Below are 20067 nucleotides of genomic sequence, written 5' to 3'. Positions count from 1 at the left end.
CTGTGAGAAATCTGCACCCTTGAGCCAGTCGGCATAGAGCATCTTCCTTACAGCCCTACAGCAGCACAGCCATGCCAATGCAGCGTTGTACGTGTACACCTGCCCCTACACTGCAAGCTCTTCGGTGCAAGGACCGCGCCGGATCTACGTTTGTAAAGCGCTGTGTAAAGTCACAGCACGACAGAAATGCCTCGTATCAGCTTGTTCCTCTGGTGCTGCTGTCTAGGATAGGAGTGACGCAAAGGCCTGGTGCCAGCTGGAGTAATTCATCTCGGCTACGTGCCGTAGCTGCTCCCCAGCAATAGCGGAGCAGCTGCTGCGCCTGGCTGACCTGGCTGGTTTTGTGGGTTATACTTCAAATACGTGACAAAAACTAGAGACTGTCTCACTCACGTTAGCTTGCTGAACACATCGGTGACCAGCTGGTCCAAGACGGCGCTCAGGTGGAGGTGATCCTGAAGGATGATTCGCTCAGAGATCGTGTGGACCAGCCGGTCCCGAACGCCACTCTTCTGCAGAATGGTAGGACACAGATTCTGGGTGGTATCCAGCACGGCCTGCATAATAGCCTGAGCCATAAATCAAAGCAGAGGAGAGGCACTGAAGGAGGATCACTCGATAGGACACAGCTTGTTCAATGACCTAGGCACCTGCTATGTGCTTACCCCAGTGCACACAAACATTCCTCCACCTCCCAGTCCTTTAAAGCAAACGTGTCAAGAGCAGCCAGGGGGCCACATGGGCCGCTGAGTTCTGGATTGTGGGCTGTCCTGATTTTTAATATGGAGACCACATGTCCCCTCATGCAATGCTCCATCATGATTTGAATGGTCTCCCAGCAAGTCCAAGACAGAACAATGCATGCTGGACCCGTACCCTCTACCTTCCAGACTTCTGTATTACAGGTGACCTGCAAAGGAAACCAACAGAGCTTGTGCCCTTCTTTCTGATGGATGAGGGCAGCATGGAAGGTTTTTTTGTTTGTTTGAAATTCAGGTGTTGTCCCCCAACTAGGAGGTTTATGACATCACAGCTCCCAAGAAAGTGAAACCTGATTGGCTGGGAAGGGAACTAATGTCTGTTCCCTCTGTTTCAAACCCTTTGGGGTTTGTTGTTAAAAAAAACCCTGTGGATTTGATTGCACAGCAGCAGTTCCATTTGGGCCGGAACTAACACTTCCCTCAATGCCAAGGGCTCTGTCAAATGTACAGGGTGTCACAGCCCGGGCTGGAGCTCAGCCTGACCTGTGCCAACTGCAGCCTACCTCCCAGTCCAGGGGTCATGTGATGGGAGCATGTGCCGCACAGCCAGGCCTGCTGGGGAACACACTGGCAGCCAGAGTTTGCTCAGAGACTCTCTCCTGGCTGAGGGCCTGCGGAGAGCTGCAGCCAGCTGGGGTGAGTCTGTGTGTTTGTTAGTACACCAGCCCGCAGGGGGATGTTATTGGACACATGAGCCTAGGGGAGGTTCTTGGGGATCTCAAGCAAGAGACACGGAGGCAGCAGACAGGACTGATCCCCAGCTGGGTAAGCCCCTGTGACATAGCGCCTCTCAGTGCTTTTAGCTAGAGCTGAGCCCTGGGGCAGGGGGGGGCAGGCACAGGCTCTACGCAGGGGTCGGCAACCTTTCCGAAGTGCTGTGCCGAGTCCTCAGTTACTCACTCTGATTGACGGTTTCGCGTGCAGTGATACATGTTAACGTTTGTAGAAGGTCTCTCTCTATAAGTCTATAATATAGAACTAAACTATTGTTGTATGCAAAGTAAATAAGGTTTTTAAAATGTTTAAGAAGCTTCATTTAAAATTAAATTCAAATGCAGAGCCCCCCCTGTGATGAACGGGGACCGTTCTTAATGTGGTCTTTGAATGCTGAGTGGGGAGTGCTGGCTGGGAAAGCAGGGGAGTGTGGCTAGGACGGTCTGCATTGGGGGATGGGAGACTGGCCGTGAGAGAGAATACCTGAGCATGTAACATGAGAACCCAGAAAGGGTTAGAGGCCAGGTGACACCTTTGCCCGGGAAACGGAACAAAGGCTGGGGAGAGAGGTCAGAGCTGGCTGGTAGAATGGCTGGGAAGCAGACGGGGCTCTGACCAGCCAAGGGGGCTGTGGGGCCCTGGGACCCCAAGATGCACCTAATTGGAGGGGATCCTGTTGTCTGTGCCTGCAAGACCTGTCTTGGACTGTGTTCCTGTCGTCTAAATAAACCTTCTGCTTTACTGGCTGGCTGAGAGTCATGGTGAATCGCAGGAAGCCGGGGGTGCAGGGCCTTGCGTCCCCCCACACTCTGTGACACCCCCGGACCAGTGGCCAGGACCTGGGCAGTGTGAGTGCCACTGAAAATCAGCTCCCGTGCCGCCTTTGGCATGTGTGCCATAGGTTGCCTCCCCCAGCTCTACAGCATGACAGCCTTGCAGAAGGGAGCGCTGGCTGAGAGCCTGCCCTCTTCAGGCTAGCTCCAGAATTGCCCTTCTGGGCCAGGCTCTTCTCTCTGCTACACCAGTGAAAAGCCCAGGTAAATCCGCACGCCTGTGCAGAGGGCAGTGGGATGATTTCAGATTCACCCCCAGGAGTTCCTGGCACTAGCCCCAGAGCGCTGGCGAATGGAATCGGCTGCACAGCCGATGGGAGGCGCAGGAAGAACGATGCAGCAGAAAGACTGGGGGGAGCTAGAAAAGTAAAGGAAAAGCCTGGAGCTAAAAGCCTTCATCCCAAGGGGCCGTGGGCGACGGCCCCCATAAATGCACCATCAAGTGCTCCCGTTTGGGCTCCCAGCCTCACTCCCCTCCGTGCAGCACTGAGCACCCAGTCAGGGGCAGACCAATGGACTCTGCTGCCAGCCAGCCGGGCAGTGCCACCCACACCTGGCCTCACCCCCCTGACTGCACGGCTAATTCAGGGCGCCCCGGAGAAGGGAAGCAAGCAGCGCACGGGCCCGGTCCCACTGACATGGAGGTGAATGACGGGTGCTCAGCACCCCTCTGCGTGGCCAAAAGGTGCGAGAAGGGGGTGAAGTGAGGGAGATTGCTCCTCCTGCCTAGCAGAGACACCAGGAACCGCTTTACAAGCTTTACTCAGCCTGTTGAATCAGATCACGCCAAGGCAGGTGGCGTCGCCCAATGCGCCATCTCGTCGCTGATCGGCAAGAACCACAGCACCCCCTGCAGTCCGGCCGCCTACCTGGATCTCCCGGCTGCAGGCCTGTGAGGCTGCTTCAGTGAGGCATTCCAGCTTGTGCTGCAGCTGGCAGTTCTGGTATGGGGCGTTCCCCGTCTCGTATAGGAGCGGCAAAAGCTGCGGTGGGAGAGAGAGAAATCCCAGAGGTGAACGGATACAGACAGCCCCCGCTCCTCCCCGGAAAGCTTTCCCCAGCAGGGATTAAGCAGCGGTCCCTCTGAACCCTTAGCCCTTCACTGCAATGGTATTTGCCACTTCACGTAAGCAAGCCTTAGCCAGGGTCTCCCCCTCCCCCACGGCTCTGAGGATGCCTTCAATCCTGCCCTGCTGTGCCAGCCGTGGGCTTCCCACAGCTCTGCCAACACCCGTCGCTCCTGCCCCCCAGCCTCCTGCTGTGCCAGCCCTGGGCTTCCCACGGCTCTGCCAACACCCGTCGCTCCTGCCCCCCAGCCTCCTGCTGTGCCAGCCCATGGCTCTGCTTGTCTGCAGCCTGATGCCCCCCTGCAGGTTGTGGGGCTCCCTGGAGCACGGAGCACTACCCAAGGTCAAAGGCAATCTCCACTTGTCACCCCGAGCTGGGAGCTGAATCTGCCGCTCCAGACGTTCCCGCCTCTCTTGTGTCTTGAGCTCTCTCTTTAATCCCCGACTCTCCCTCTCGGCTCTTTGCTGATTGCTCTTTATTTCCTGGCTGCTGCCTTCTCCTCTTCCCCTGACAGATAGCGTGAGGACAGGCCACATTGCTCCCGGGATGCTGATCCCCTCCTTAGCCCTTCTGGCATCTTCACAGCGTTGACAGCATCATCTTGGATTAAGTCTCACGGGAGCCCTGCCCCCGGAAGCTAACAAGAATCCTCTTGTGTTTATCCCACTGCAGGGACGTCTGGGCACTGAGTACAGCCATTAATCCCTTGGGGTTTGAGAACCTGCCTGGGCAGTGCCAGCCCCCAGCAGAGGGGGTCCAGTGCCAGGAGAGGCAGAGAGAAAACAGTCACCGCCACTGAAACAGGTGGGAACCAACACAGGGGCCATTCCCTGCCCGGCTCCCTTCCGGTGTCTGCTGTAGGCAATGGAAGGTCTGACTCGCTGGGGGAACTGTGCCAGAGAGTTTCTTCTGCGGCTCCCAAGAGCTTGTTTCTCAGGTGGTACAAGGGGCTGACCGTAAAGCAGGCAGGAATCGGAGATGCTGCTGCATGGGCCCATCCAGGAGTGAGACCGGCTCCAAGGAACAAGGTCCCAATGACACCTCTGGGGCTCTTCCACAGGAGCTGCGCAGACCCCTGTGCTCACTCCGAGCGAGAGTGGAGGGTTTCCCTCTTAGGAACAATCCCCGTCAGTTCCCCTCAGGTGGGGCCGTCTCGGCAAAGTTCACATGCCAGCATATCAGCTAGGACCCCTCTCCCCTGCATTAAGGCGTGCAGCTGAAGGAGAGCGCTGACATGCTCCAGCCCAGGAAACCAGCATGGGTAGCTCCCCGCTGCGGAGCCGGGGGCCCAGAGCAGCCACCCTGACAAACTCCTCTCGCGGGGGGCAGAGGCAAGGCACCGGCCATGGGAGTTTCCCAGTTGGGGTTTCAGTTAGTCTGATGGTTTCCTGGCCGGGGAGGGAGGTTTGTTTTACTACTGGCAAGATTCTTACAAGGATTTTCGCCTCCCCGTTGCTGAGATCAGCCTTCAAAGTTTGTCTGAGAATTTCCTTCGTTTTTTCAGTAGTTTCAACATTGGGGGGGGGGGGTTGTGGGGCACAGCCGCCTGCACTGTCCTTAGGCGCAGCCCCGGAGAGGCGATCCCTCCCTAGGGACGTGACAAGGTCTGCAGGAAGGGAGGCAGGCGGCCGGACAGCGACCATGGGGAGCAGCACATACCAGGCATCCCCCGGCCCTTTCTGTGGCTCTCCTGAGGTGCAGATGAGGGGAGCCCCATCCCTGCAGATCCCGGGGGCGCCCAGAAGCAGGCAGCCCCTGCGTGCGACGGGAGCCCCGTCCCTGCAGATCCCGGGGGCGCCCAGAAGCAGGCAGCCCCTGCGTGCGAGGGGAGCCCCGTCCCTGCAGATCCCGGGGGCGCCCAGAAGCAGGCAGCCCCTGCGTGCGAGGGGAGCCCCGTCCCTGCAGACCCCTCGGGCACACGGAAGCAGGCAGCCCCTGCATAGGGCACCAGGCTCCTGACAAGCCATCAGAAGCTTGCTGGGGCCTCCAGTCTGTCCTTGCCAATGAAGGGAGGCTGGTGGGGCCCCTCGTGAGAGTCAGGAGGCCAGTGCACCCCACGACCTCCCACAAGCTTCTCTGTGGCAGCCCCTCCCCCTGGGCCACCAGCCACCCAGTGAGCCTGGGAAGAACGCCAGCCTCCAAACAACCCCCTGTAGGCGTCTCGGGATCTGCCACTCCCCGTAAGTGTGGGGCTGCGCCAAAGAGCTATGGAGGCTTGCCCCCACCCATGTCACAGAGAGCACCTCATGAGCAGAACATGGATGGCAGGAGGGGCACAATGCCAGGATTCTGCTGCCCCCCATCTGTCCTCCCCCGTCCCCAAACTCTCCCCCACCCCGGCCCACACAAAGAGGCCCCTTAGCAGACCCAGCGGAGGGGGTACTGAGATTGGCAGGGGCTTTCAGGGGCTCAAGAGCCATGAGGCTCCTCCCGCCCATTAATACATGAATCCAATTAACTTGATTTGCTCCCCACTCTCAATGCCCAGGCTAAGATCTGGCAAAGAAAATTCTCCTCATCCTGATTACGGGTAGCGAGCACGTTCATCTCCACGGGCTCATTTACCAGCAGCTTGTCTGACTGCCCCCAATCATCATTCACGCTGTCTTTGCTCTGCCCCCCGTCCCCGATCCATTCACATTTTCAACACCCCCGGGAAAAGCCCAATAAATGCTTCCCTTTAACCCTAATCCTTCCCTTTAACCCTTCCCTTTAACCCTAACCCAACCCTAACCCTAACCCTTCCCTTTAACCCTCCCCTTTAACCCTAACCCAACCCTAACCCTAACCCAACCCTAACTCTTCCCTTTAACCCTAAACCAACCCTAACCCTTCCCTTTAACCCTAACCCTCCCCTTTAATCCTAACCCAACCCTAACCCTTCCCTTTAACCCTAACCCTTCCCTTTAACCCTAACCCAACCCTTCCCTTTAACCCTAACCCTTCCCTTTAACCGTAACCCTTCCCTTTAAAAGCAAAGGAAAGTTTTGCTCTCCAGCAGCCACCCTATTTTAACCTGCTGTAAGCCAAGCTCATGTTACTGGTCACAAGCTTAATGGCTTTTTAAATCCGAGTTAATCTCTTGGCCCCGGGTGAGAACTCGGCTAGGGGAGTCACTTGCTGGTTCTGGGCTGGGGCCAAAGACGAGAAATTCTGTTTTGCGGGTGGCCATCGTCCACGTCTTGGCGTAGCTGGAAGAATGACTCAACCTCGGCCCCAGAGCTAACTTCCCAACGGTCCTTTGTCTGTGGCACTGGGGCCAAGGAGCCAGTTTGGGTTTGTAGTGGAAGCTCAGTCAAACCCTGACAATAGCGCGGCTGGGCCTGGCTGCAGCACGCGGCTAAGAGGCAGCCGGGCCGGGCCTGGGAAGCGGGAGGACAGCACACACAGAGCAGCAGGAACAGCCTGGAGACTCACGCTGATGGACAGGTTTGCTTCCCGAATGGCTTCTTCTGCACAGAGGACACTGGCTTCCACCTCTCGGCCCAGACGGGCACTCAGGGCGTCAACATGCTTCTGTAGGCTGGTGCACATCTCATTCACCATCTAGAGCACAGTACCCGTGTCAGTGTGCGGCTCGCGCCCGCCCGCAGGTCCCAAGGAAAGCCAGCCTTGGTGGCAGGGCACAGGGCTGGGCGGGAGCAGACCCAGACTGTCCCCAGCTCTGTGACTTTGGCAAGGCCAGTTAACCCCTCTGTGCCTCAGTTTCTCCATCGGGGCTGGGAGTGGTCCTTTGTTAGTGTGCGGTGCACGCCGAGAGCCTGAGCGGGACAGCCTATGAACCCTCCAACCGGGATCAGACAAGCCGGGACCCCAGCATATGGGCACGAAGCGAGCTCAGAATCAGCGGCGGGACCCTTCCATCCCCCATGCTGTCCCTCCTCCGGTCTGGCTTCTCCAGGCTCTCCCCTGCTTCCTGCCTCACCCAGCCTCAGCCTGGCTCTCTTCCCTCCATCTTTCCCAACGGGCCGCTCTTCTCCTTCGCCGATCTTCCTCAGAGCCCCGTCTGCCTTCTTCCCCCACCCCTCCTTAGTGCCACCTCCCAGGCCCGCTTTCCCCGCACTACCCTGCAGCGATCCTCCTCCTCCCACCCCCGTCCCTGCCTCTCCCCTGGCCAGGCGAGCCCGCAGCGGGGAGTGTGCTCAGTACCGCCGCGAGGATGGGTGGCATGCAGGGACAGCATTCGCCCTGCCGTGCAAGAGGAACCCCTGACGAGCAGGGGCAGGGACTGCAAGAATATGTGCACAGAGCGTCTAAAGCACGCTGGAGCCCATGGGGAACCTTCCCACCACAGCCATGGGCTTCCAGCGGGCCCTGCGTGTGGACAGATGTCCAGTGCACAGACAGGTACTGGACTGGAGGCTCATTGCCTGGGCTGGCAAGGCCCGCACCCTCTGGCCGGCCCCTTACAGCGAAGCAGGCAGGTGTGACTGGCCCGGCATCCTTCTGACCTGTTCCGAGGAGCTGGTGACGATTCCCTGCTGCAGCCGGAACGTTTGCTTAGGCAGCGTCCGCCGCATCTGATTCCTCGCCAGAAAAGACTGCATCTGCAGCAGGCAAGAGGCCCAGTTAGCGGGAAGAGTTGGAGGCTGGGCTGGAAGGCCCAGTCCCCACCCCCTGCCAGCCCCAGAGATCTACCTTGTGGACAGCCTCCTCCGTCTTCTCCGGATTGCTCCGATAAGCCTGAGTCACGTCGCTCATTGGCAATGGCATGGACCGCAGGGTGTAATTCCTGGGGGTGACACGGCTGGAGTTAGCATCCCTGGAACAACCTGGACTCAGCTGGGCTTCCCCCAGCTCCACAATGAGAACGGAGCTGGGATGGGTCCGTCTGGCACCCGCCCCCGACCATTCTGAGCCCACCGCGTCCCCACGACACCTTGCGCTACCCTCCCACCCACAGGGGACAGGGGTCATTGCTGCATTCATCCCCCAGTGGGCAGAGAGCCCTCAGCACCTTCGCAGACACCTACAGGTCACTTGGCAACCTTCAGCCTGAAGGGCCAATACTAGAGGCGGAGAGGTTTCCCTGCCAACCCAAAATGGCTCCATTTGTGCCCCTTGCAGCTGCAGCCCCAAGCAGGGTGAACTTTGCCCCTGGAAAACAAACCGACTTGGTTCAAAAGTCTTGCAGAATTGCCTGGGTAAATAACAAGGACACGCTGCACTCCTATAGCACCTGGCCTTCTCCCTCCCGAGGGGCTTGCCCGTTTGACCGGCCTCGGCACCCACATGGCCACCCTCCCAACAAGGAGTTTAGCTTCTAGTCATCCCTGCAGGGAGAAAGTTATTGGCAGACTGGACTGGGAGGGGGACGGTTCAGTGATTTGCCAAAGGTCTCACAGGAAGCATGTGGGAGCGCCAGAAACTGAACCTGGCTCTCCTGAGTCCAGGAATAGCATCTTCACCACGGAGTGTAATTCTTATCCCACCTCGCAGGACGAGATCTGAGGGGCAGCGCCACACCCGAATTCACACAGTGGTGGAGCCAGGCACAACCCCCGAGTCTCCTCCGGCTGCGAGACCCGCTCTCTCCTAAATCCCCACGATGCTGCCAGCTTTCTGCTGCACAGACACAGTGCTCAGAAATGGAAAGTGAAGCAAAGCCAGGCTATGTCTGACTTTCCCCCATGTAAAAGAGCGACTGCGATTGGCTGCACCAGCTACATTATGCTGTGAAGCCGTGAGACGGCGTGTGTGGCGTTCGGGTTATAGATGGTTTAGGGTCACAGAATTCTGATCCAAGCCTGGATCCAAAGTTCTCATCCACCTTCTGCCCCATCTCCATTCACTGTAATAGAGCAGTGGTGTGCCATTCACTGTAATAGAGCAGTGGTTTTCAACCTAGGGGTCCGCAGACTACGTCTAACATTTCCAGAGGGGTCTGCACCTCCATTCCAAATTTTTTAGGGGGAAGTAAATGAATAAGGTTGAAACCCACTGTAACAGGCAGAGAAATCCAAAGGAGAAAGGTCAGATAACTTCAGATTCCCAGCACCTGTATGATCTCGCCTCCTCCCCGCTCTCCAATGTGTTATCATTTCCCTGCGCTGCACCACAACCGAAGTGCTCGGTGGGAGAAGAAATCCTTTCAAGGTCTAAGTGGGGCATTGTTTTTGTAAAGCTTTGGCGGCGCCTCACTGTCTTGCTGTGTGCGGGCAGCAGTATTGTTTGCAGGAAGGCTGGTCCAGTGGGTAGGGCACTAGCCGAAGCCCTGGGAGATGGAGGGTCCCTGCTCACCACAGACTTGGCAAGTCACTGAGCCCCCAGTTCCCCATCTGTGCAATGGGGATAATAGTGCCCTGGCCCACAGGGCTGCTGGGAGAGCTACTGATGAAACGCGCTGTGTCAGAGCCAGGCATTACTGACACCGTAAGCCATGGAGCACAAGACTGCAGGCCTCATCCGGTACAGCCCACATTCTCACAAGTGACTCGTGATTCTGGGTGCCCAGCTTGTGACACTGAAGGGCCCCACCTTTTAGGGCAGCGAATTAGACCCTTCTCATCTTGGGGAATCTAAAGATAGAGGCACCCCACCGTCACTAGCACCTCGGGGTTTGTCCGCACGAACACTTAGTTCACGGCAAGCTGGCAGGTAAATCCACCACGTGCTAGCCTGTCGCACACTAGCTGTCAGTGCAAACCACGCTGCCTCGCACGAACAGTGTCCTAGTGCACTTTAATCTATGCCCATTTCAAAGCGAGGCAGATCAAAGTGCACTACAGAGCATCTAATGCGCAGCAGCAGGTCCACACGGATACGTTTACACTACCCAAACCCCCTGGCTGCCAGTCTCAGAGTACAGCCCTACAGATTCATGCTTGCACTCTGGCGCTAAAAATAGCCATTTAGCCGTTCCAGCTGGGGCTGGAGCTCGGGCTCTCAGCAGATCATCCTGTCTGCCACGGGGGGGGGGGGGGGAGGGGGGGGGTTAAGCTTAGCTCATTAATGGTCAAGCAGCTCTCTGAGATCTGTGGCTGCAAGGTGGTAGAGAAGGGTGGGGCATAGCACACAGTTACACAGGCCCTTCCCAGGCCTGCCTTCTAGCTACAGCACCTTGCGCATCTCCATTTCCCCCTGCATCCAGCCAGCTGCCTGCCCACCCTCTCCCCACATGCAATTAACAAGGCTTCACTTCACCACAGCCAGCACCTCGCTCGCCAGAAGCAACACACTCGACACAGCCTGTCCCCACTGCCAACAGGCAGACCCTCATCCCAGGGCGACCCCACCTGCGCTCTGTCTCCTGGCATCTGACTTAGACCCTGCTGTGTTCTGTCAATATCACCTGTCTAGTTTCACAAGGTTAGGGGCTAGTGGGAATCCCTTCCGTGAACGATCCCAGGTCCCAACACAGAACTCCCCACTAGCAATGAAACCTGCATGTCACTGAGGAGTTAAAGCACATGCTTTACAGCGCCCCTACCTTTCCAAAGCACGGGCAACATCAAGGAATCCATGGGCCGTGGTGTTGTTTCTGTCCCAAATTACTGTCCTGGGAAGAGAAGAAAGAGGGTGAACCCCAATGAACAATTCCCCCTCACAAGGCACGTGCTTTCAGCATATTAGAAGCACAGATTTGTCCGAGCCAGGAGGTTGCACTCCAGATACAAAGTTCTCCAACGTTCAGCAGGGGATTGGCTCAGCCCACTCCAGAGAGAGGGGCTCACTGCACAGATTAGGTCAGATCCTCTAGCCCAGTGGCTCTCAACCTTTCCAGACCATATACCCTCTTCAGGAGGTTGATTTGTCTTGTGTACCCTCAAGTTTCACCTCACTTAAAAACTCCTTGCTTACACAATCAGATATAAACATACAGAAGGGTCAAGGCACAGTAGTACTGACAAATCGCTGACTTTCTCCTCGTTACCATAGAACTATAAATACAAATACTGTACTTACAGTTCAGTGTATAGTACACAGAGCAGTATAAACAAGCCATTGTATGAAATTGTAGTTTGTACTGACTTCGCTAGTGCTTTTTATGTAGCCAGTTGTCAAACTAGGCAAATATCTAGATGAGTTGCTGTACCCGCTGGACGACCTTTGCATAACCCCAGGGGTACACATACCCCTGGTTGAGAACCACTGCTCTAGTGTAATGAGCAGCCCCTTCCTGAGATGCTAAATCCAGGCCAGGATTTAAGGAGATCCTGTATGGCCCGTAGGCTGTTAGTCTGGGAGCTAGAGAACTCCAGGGGCTGGCAGAGTCAATGAAGAATTCTCCTTATACAGAGCACAAGCCTGTCTCTTCTCCAGCACGAGGGACACTAAAGACCTGAACTGCCCCCAAGTTTTGGGGGGCTGGGAGCAGGGTTTTGGCTGGGGTTTAGAATGGTGTTATTGGGCTGGCTGAACCATCCAGCCCATCTCTTTGGCAAATCTCTCTGGGGACTTATCCGGCCCCTCCCTGCAGTATCCCAGTGCCTCCAAAATGAAAAGCGGGGTGATTCTGGGAAATGGAGCAGCCCAACACATTCAGGGACTTTGCAGGCTGCAGGGCACTGAGCGGGGTCTCAGTGAAATCTCTTTGCTCCACAGCGCGTGGCTGCCGTGTCCGTTTCCAGCGAGAACCACTACCGGTCGCCCGCAGAGGCTGTAAAAGGACAGTGCACACAGGGAGCAAGGGATGCTGCAGCGAAACCACCACCGCTGCCCTGCCAGGCAGGAGAGTGCGAAGTGGGGAGGGGCAACATGCATCTTCTCTGTCGTGCCAGCAGCACAGCGCGAGCTCACCAAGGGCTTGGAGAGCCAGGCAGCTGCTGCAGCTGGCCGTACAGCACGTCCCCAAGAGGCGACCCCACTGGGCTCTGGTGTGATCACTCACCACACTGGAGGGGCCTGCCCTGCGGCAGACTCTGCGGCGATTCCCGCTGCTCAGCTACAAGCAGTAGGCAGGGGACTGTATCACAGGCCGGATGAGCCGCACTGCACAAGGGCTGAAGCCAAACTCAGGTTGCGGCCATTTGAAAGCTCTGACCCTTCAGCTGGCATGTGCCCCTGGCCTGGGGTCGTTAGCTTCACCAATCTCCCACTGCAGAGAAGAGAGCCCAAATCGCACAAGAGCAGCGTCCCCAATTCTTGGGATGCATCATGAGTCTTGTGAGCTTTGGTTTCTTTCTTAAAGCCCCCAGCTCCTGGAGTCATGGGATTACATCGAGAATCTCGCCTTGCATTAAAAATACATTTTTTTTAAAGTCTCTAGCGTTGGTGGTTGTGGAGAAAAGCATGAAAATGTGGCCTGCATGCCACCTACAAGCCCAGACTCCAGGAGCCAAAGAAACCAAACCCATGAGTTCAAAATCTCATGATTTTAAAGCCAATCTCGTGATTCTGGGGCCCTGACCCCTGATTTTGGCAGGTCTTTGGCAATACTACAGTGGGTAAGCTCCAGGCAGCAGAGGGTTAAAGAACAGGGCTGAGAGACTGGGATTTTTCACTGCCTTGAGCAAAATGGAAACAGAAAAACTGCAATCAGCGCGCACCCACACAGAGCCTGAAGTGACAGGTGTGAATTAAACCCCACGGAGTTCTCGTGCTGCCAGTTTGCGAATGGACGAGCCCTAGCTGTGGGCTGGCTACAGCCTCCCAATGCAGATTTCCGAGCGCGGGGGCGAACATCTCGGGATGAAGAGGGATCTTTTCCCTGTAACCCCCCCAGGCACCCCAGAGGAGTTTCCTTCTCGGGAAGGATCTGAACAGATGGAGCTGTGACTTTCCCTTCCCTCGCCAACGGTGCAGATTCAGCCAGGAGAGGTTTTGTCAGCCGTTCTTGGGGCCGGGCTAACCCGAGGCCGGCAGACATGGCCATGCCGGCCATGAGACAGGTCCTGCCAAAGTGACGTAGAACTAGGGTGACCAGATGTCCCGATTTTATAGGGACAGTCCCGATTTTTGGGTCTTTTTCTTATATAGGCTCCTATTACCCCCCACCCCCGTCCCGATTTTTCACATTTGCTGTCTGGTCACCCTACGTAGAACGCTGCACATGAGCTCAGAGAGACCCACCAGGCCCATGTTTGCCTTGTTTTGATGTGCAAACTTCACCTTGCAACAGCAGGGAGAGGTGACCCTGCTCCCCGGGGGAGATAACTCTGCTGCCGAACGCCAGGTGGCTAATCCCAGAATCCTCTGGAGGGGAAATGGCTCTCCACGGGCCACCTAGCCCCTCCCACCACCTGCCTGCAGGCCCTATTGTCTCCCAGCTCCACCCCTCTGAGGCTGAGATATACAGCTCAGGACACCGCTGCTATTGCTTCGGCCAAGGACGTCTGTCAGCCAGTGCCGGGCGAGGGGGGCAGAGGCCCGGGAGGCGCAGCTAGTGAGCTGCATGCCGGAGAACTGGGCACCCAGAACTATTGGCGGCTAGCTAGGGATCAGCAGTCCCAGCCTCGCGCCGTGGCTAGCGACGCCGGTTATTAAGCTGCCTCGTTCCCACGTTGCTCTGCGGGGCCTGGGGAACGTGACCAGCCAGAGAGGTTTGCAATTCTCTCTCCTCAGAGAAGAAATGCAGCAATGAATGCAATGAGATAACGGGTCCTGCGCCGGATCGAGGAGGCTCCCCATCTCTGCCCCACTGCTGGGTGAAGGCACTTCCTCCCCTCCCAGCGCCACTGGACAGGAGATTTGGAGCCCTGGGGCCCTGCAGCGAGAGCCAGTGACCCACAGGCACCAAAGCAGCGGGGAGAAGGCAGCAAAGCTGGAGGTCAGCGCCTGGCCAGCCTGCTCCCCTCTGTCACGCAGCATGGAGGGGAGCCAAAGTTGGTAGCCATCCTCCCGTGAGAGTGACTGTAGTGGGGCGGCTGCCCCACTCCTGCAGAACAGGGGTTGAAAGCAGCCCTGGAGAGGGCTGTGGCTGGAAAACAGAGTTAAAAGCAGCCAAGCTAGGCTGACTGGGGAAGCAGCCACAGCTGTGGCCAGCTCAATTAGGGCCCAGCTGGCCCTGATAAGAGGGCTGTGGGCCAGAAGCTGGGGGAGTCTCTCTCCAGTCCTGGAGGGAGAAGGGCCTGGCTGCCTGAGAGGAAGGTACCTGAACTGGAGCAGGGCTGGGGAGCTCCAGCCTGGTAAACCCCCAGGCTGCAGGCCTTGGTGAAGGCCTACAAAGGTACTGGGGCTGCAGAAGGGCAGCCCAGGGATAGGCAAAAGCAGCTGGTCCAACCCCCTTGCTGATGATGAGTGGCCTTTACAGACTGCAGTCGGCCCCAGTGAGCGGGGGCTAGATGACGACTCGCAGTAGCCACTGAGGCAAGGTGGGTGAGAGGGTTGGGGGTTCCCCTGGGAGGGGAGACCCAGAGCGGGGGTACTGCGGAGGGCAGAACCCCAGGGTAAGGGGCACCAGGGTCCGGGAGCCAGCAGCAAGTGAGACATCGGCCTGCAGAGGCTGGAATCGAGCTAGTTCCCAGGACAACCAGCAGGAGGCGCCGCGCCGGTGAGTCTCGCTTCGCTACAGTGACATTGCACCTGGGCGGGCATGGCCAGCTGGGCTGGGAGGGGAAAAGGGCACTCGCTCTCCACAGTACGGTCCCTTAACACCGCTCAGGGCTTCCCTCACTGCAGAGGAGGCTTGGGGCCAGCCACGGTAGAGCACTGCACTGCCAAAGCTGGACAGGAACAAGGACAGCGCCTGACTGATGGGGAGCCCATGGGCTCTGCACTGCCATTTCCATAGATCTTTGACTTACACCAAGAGTCTAGCCACGTCCCTCCCTGCATCTCCAGAGGCGTCACATTGACCATTTCGCTCTCCCAGCTGCCCAGCTGTTCCTCACCTGTACCAGGGGAGTCTATGACCCGCAGTGCCTAACGGGGAGGCAGGGCATGCCCCAGCAATTCCCGAGCTTCCTTCCTGCAGCTGCAAGCCCAGGATACGCAGCCCTGGTTTTCCCTTCCTGGAGCCGTTGCTGCAGCTTGCAGCGAAGCTGAGGGTGCCGAGCACTGCCAGGCAATGGAGTCATCAGCCCTGACAGGCCCTTGCCTGGACACTGAATTGCAGAGTAACAGACGGCTGATCTGCCATACAGCTGGCATGGAGGCTTAGCCATTATATAATCCAGGCATTTCCTTTACCCGGGCCTTCATTCCTGTGGAGTACGGCGCCAACAATCAGCTGGTATTGAATGAGCATGTACAAACGGTCCCTCTAAACGGGCATAGACTAGGGGGCTCAGTGCACCCTCTTTACACCAGCTGACGATTACACACGTCAGCCTGCCTCAGGGCAGCATTCACAGGTGCTTCCTGCGCAATTGGATCAGACCCACACACCCCAGGATTTATATGCACACAGCAGACGTGGTGCAGCTGCAGAAGCAGCTGTTCGCAATAGGAGAGAGAGAACTCTTTGCAGGGCTGAGACCAAGAGACACCGAATGGCTGAGAGGGAAAGGATGGCCAAGGGGGTAAAGCAGCTGTGAGCTATCCAAGTTCAATTCCTGGTCCACCCCAAACATCCCGAGTGACCCTGGGCATGTCACTTAGCTTCTCTAGGCCTCAGTTCTCCATTATCCCCTGGGGATAAATCTGTTACAGGCTGCGAGGTGTGCAGATACTACAGTGAAGGGCACCGGATAAGCACCATAGATAGAGATGAGACAGACGCAGAGACCAGAAAGAGGCAATAGGGATCCTCGGGGGAAGGGGAGGGGAGAGTACACTGGGAGTGGGGAGGAATTGAAGGAGGTGAAGAAGAGATGGGTGGAGGGACATCGTGTCAATCACATGTCACATCTCACTGTACTTTGAGGCACTGCTGGTGGCAGATGTCCCAGTGCAGCTGAGGTGCCAATGGCTCAGAGCCAGGGAGCGCCCAGCACACAGAACAGCCACGCGGGGGACGGAGAGGCCAAGCAGCCTGCGTGGGCAGGTGAGCAGCACGGAGAGGCAAGAACAAAGACAAGGAGCATATGAGAACTGGGAGAGCTTGCTCTCACCCAGACTGCTGGGAGGAGAGGGTGGGTACGAGGCAGGATGGAGGAATGGGGATCTGGGGGGAGACAGGATCTGCCATTATAGGATCAGACTCAGTATTTCATTAAACAAGTGGTACAAATTTCACCAGCCACTTGCCCTATTAAATGGAAACCCCGTGATTCCTAGGGCCTTTACACAGCACTTTCCTCCTGCTTAGCAAACCCCCCGAGGCAGCACACTCCTCTCCTCTCCTCTGGAAACGCGGCCCAGCAGCGCCCCGCAAGAGCCGGCATGCTGTGCTGACTCAGCACTTACCAGCGTCCGCCTGCCGGCCTTTCCCTTGCACACACGCACACTCTCGCTACCTGAGTTTTGTGTTGATCTGCAAGGCTTTGGCCAGCATCTTGGCTCCAGTGTCGCCAATGGTGTTCCCGCTGATGTCCAGCGTGCTGAGGCTGGTGTTACTGCCCAGGGCATTCAGGAGGACGTTGGTTCCCAATTTCAGTCGCGATTCGGCCACGGACAGGGATTGAAGAGGCTGGAAGACAAACACCGGAGAGAGAAAAGATCAGGTGCTGGTGCTGCAGGGTCCCTGGGCTTTACAAGGGAGCAGGTCGCTCCCTCCCCCCCATCTAACTACACAGACTGGGCCACCTGCATGATGGGACCAGCCGGGGAATCCCTGCCCCCCAGAGTGCCCTGTGCGGCTCACGAGCTCTTTGCCCTCTCTGGGCAGGCCCGTGGGCTGTGCTCTAGTTCTGTTGCCTACAGTCCTTGGCAGCCAGTAAGTGCAGGGGACAAGCTAATGAACACAAAGCTAGGGCCAGACCAAAGCTCCTAGATCACATGGGGTGGGACGCGGAGGGAGGCACCTGGAAGCTGTTTGCATGAGGCCAGGAGCGGGCAGGAGGGAGGCCTGCAGGTAGCCCCGCCCTGCCCAAGAGGCCTCTGCTCAGCAGCTCCAGCGTTCCCTATGTGTGGGGAATGGCCAAAGCCAAAGCAGAGCTGTCCTCGGACAAGAGCACTGGGGCGGGGGGGGGGCAGGGAGAGAGGAATTTGTGAGCCCTCTTCCCCGTGCCAGGGGGAAGGATAGTGAAGTGATCCCTGTTCTGCCACTGACTCATGTGTCACCCTGGGTGAGTCACTTAGCCTCTCTGTGCCTCAGGTTCCCACCTATATTGTGGGGCACTAGCCATGCCCTGCTTCCCCAGAGTACAGCGAGGGTGAGCCCACTGCTGACTGGGAGGCGCTCAGATACTCCTGTGATGGGGCCAGACAAGTATCTAGACAGACAGACATCATTTGGCCCCTACCACAGGCAGAAAAAAGCACAGACAACAACGCAGGGCAGGTCTGAGCCACGCCTGGCCGCTCGATCCTGCTGAACCTCGGCAGGAGGAGGGGGCAATCCTAGAGGAGAAAGCTGCCATTTACCCACTAATAGCCTGGTAATCACGTGAATGGGAAAGGCCTGGTTAATGGGATTTGGGCTGCACAGACCTTTTCTGCCTGTGGCAGCAACTCTGTAATGCACCAGTGGGTTTTCTCCTTCAAAGGAGACCTGCAAAGATTAAAGAACATCAGTGCCCTTGCCCTGTTGGTGTCTCTGATGGGGGATAGGCCTGAAAGGGGTTTCTTCACATTAGAAATTCAGGTCTGGTCTAGCCTGCGTTCCCTGGAAGACTCTATGGGTGCCTGGAGGACTAGCAGGCTGACGAGGAGTAACGAAGGTGAACTCTAAGAGCTGAGGCCCGGGCTACACTCCAGAGCGAGGGTGTCGCAGGGCAGCTTGTCGGCCTCGCTGTGGAAGTGTCTACACTAGCAGGTTTTGGCTCCTGCAGCCGGGCGCCATTTGGGGTTGCCAGGTGCCCAGTTTTCGACCGTAAATGGCACCCGAACCAAAAGTCCAGTTACTGGCGCCAGGTCATTAACCCGCATCAGCCCCTGCTCCGCTGGTGCTGCCTCCTACCTGCAGGAAGGCTCCTTGAGAGGATCCAGCGAGCGATGGGGGGAGGAGCGAGTGATGGGGTGGGGCCTTGGGGGAAGAGGCGGAGCACAGGGCAGAGCCTTGGGGGTCCAGTTACCGGCCATTAGAAAGGTGGCAACCCCACTTTCCATTTCAATTTCGCTCCTGCAGGCGTAACTGCTCTGCTGTGCGGAATTAATAACTCCACCTCCACGAGCGGCAGAGTCAAGACTGCTGCAGTTAGGTCGACGCAGCGTCAGTAACGCTGAGATAACGGTTTGGCCTCTGCCTGGCCTAGACGAATCTTCATTGCCTTTTCAATGCCCTGAGAAGAGGCCCTAGGATATTAGACCTTCCAAACAGGTGACATTTTCAGAAGCCCATCACCTTTGTTCTGGGCTGTTATCCATCCCCCCCACGTACAACACACATCTCTCCTGCTCCCTCCGCTTTACTTTAGACTCTACCAGCTGTTGATTCCTTTCCTATACTCTCCCAAACGCAGCGAGAAAAGCACTTATTTCTCAGTCTGACCAGATTAACACCAACCACAGAGGGAGTGACTCCATGGAAGAGAGAGACAGCGACTCCCCCACGTTCTGCATCTGAACTGAAACACAAAATGGCCAGTTGTCTCACAGCTGGCCTGGGGGTTCTGAAATGAATAGGAATAATTCAGAGGAAACGGCGCAAACGGTTCAGTTATGGGGCTCCGGGTGGGCGCCGCAGCAAGCACTTACGCAGTCATCTTCCTGCGTGAGCTGAACAATCCGGTGGAGAACGTCGGCCAGATTGTCCCTGCGGAGGAGATGCAGAGGGGTCATTCGCCTTTCCCCATCGCACAGCAGAGCCTGACGCGGGCTCAAGTCAGCACCAAGCTGGGAAGTGTCCATTGCGGCTGGACGTTACTCTGACCGCATGGCTCATCTATGCACCTCCCTCTCTCCCGCAAGCCACCAGCCTTTCCCTAGCTGCAGCCAGCGTGGGGCATTGAGCACCTGCCCAAGAGGTACTCTTGTTGGCTGGCCTAAGGGGGTGACCACACTGCAGTGTCCCTGCCCCTGAGACCCCAGGCCTCTGCATTATCTCAGCTGGACAGTAACCCAAGAACATAGGACTGGCAGGGATGGCCATCGAGTCCAGTCCCCTGCTAATCACAGACAACCCCGTCAGATCATCCCCTTCATAAATGTATCAAGATCCCATCTTCAAACTAGTTGGGTCCTTTGCCCCACTACTCCTGTTGGGTGAGGTGCTGGAACAGCCTCCTCTCTGATGGTGAGAAACCTTCTTCTAATTTCCAGCCTAAATGTAAGCCTGGCCAGTTTATCCTGGTTCCAACATTGTCCTTTAGCTTAAACAGCTCTACCCCTCCCCCTCCAATATTTACAGAGCGCAATCAGCCCGTCTCTCATGGCCAAGCAAGCCAAGCTCTCTTAGTCTCCTCTCATACAACCGGCTCTCTCCAGTCCCCTGATCACCCCAGCAGCCTCTCTCTGCACCTGTCCCAGTCTGAATTCAAGCAGCAAGAGCTCATCCCCAAACCTGCACCAGGCTGAGCACTGAGGCAAACACCGCAGGCCTTTGGGGCTCACGATAGTCCGTGGAAATTCAGCACCACTGTGACTGGACTGGAGGTGGTTAAGAACAGGTTGGCCAAACCCCTGTCAGGGCTGGTCTAGGTTTCCTTGGCCCTGCCTTAGCACAGGGGGCTGGCCTGGCTGACTTCCAGCTCTGTTCCAGCCCCACATTTCTAAGAGATGATTCTGTGACTTTGACACCTCTGATTTACAAGAGCATCATAATTTAAAGG

At 57.0% G+C, this 20067-nt stretch overlaps 1 protein-coding gene across 1 annotated transcript in view; it reads right to left on the bottom strand.

The window, feature by feature from the left end:
* LOC112117217 (capping protein, Arp2/3 and myosin-I linker protein 2-like) overlaps positions 1-20067 on the bottom strand; it is a 104800-nt gene that overhangs the window by 33354 nt on the left and 51379 nt on the right. Inside the window, 8 exon segments of the mRNA XM_029912032.1 lie at positions 394-569; positions 3178-3291; positions 6794-6922; positions 7828-7923; positions 8015-8108; positions 10806-10874; positions 16654-16826; positions 18995-19052. Of these exon segments, the coding sequence (XP_029767892.1) occupies positions 394-569; positions 3178-3291; positions 6794-6922; positions 7828-7923; positions 8015-8108; positions 10806-10874; positions 16654-16826; positions 18995-19052 (909 nt within the window).

The sequence above is a fragment of the Terrapene carolina genome, unplaced genomic scaffold (genome assembly GCF_002925995.2).
Source record: "Terrapene carolina triunguis isolate 2854851 unplaced genomic scaffold, T_m_triunguis-2.0 Scaffold167, whole genome shotgun sequence".
NCBI lineage: Eukaryota > Metazoa > Chordata > Testudines > Emydidae > Terrapene > Terrapene triunguis.
This window is presented reverse-complemented; position numbering and strand designations above follow the sequence as displayed.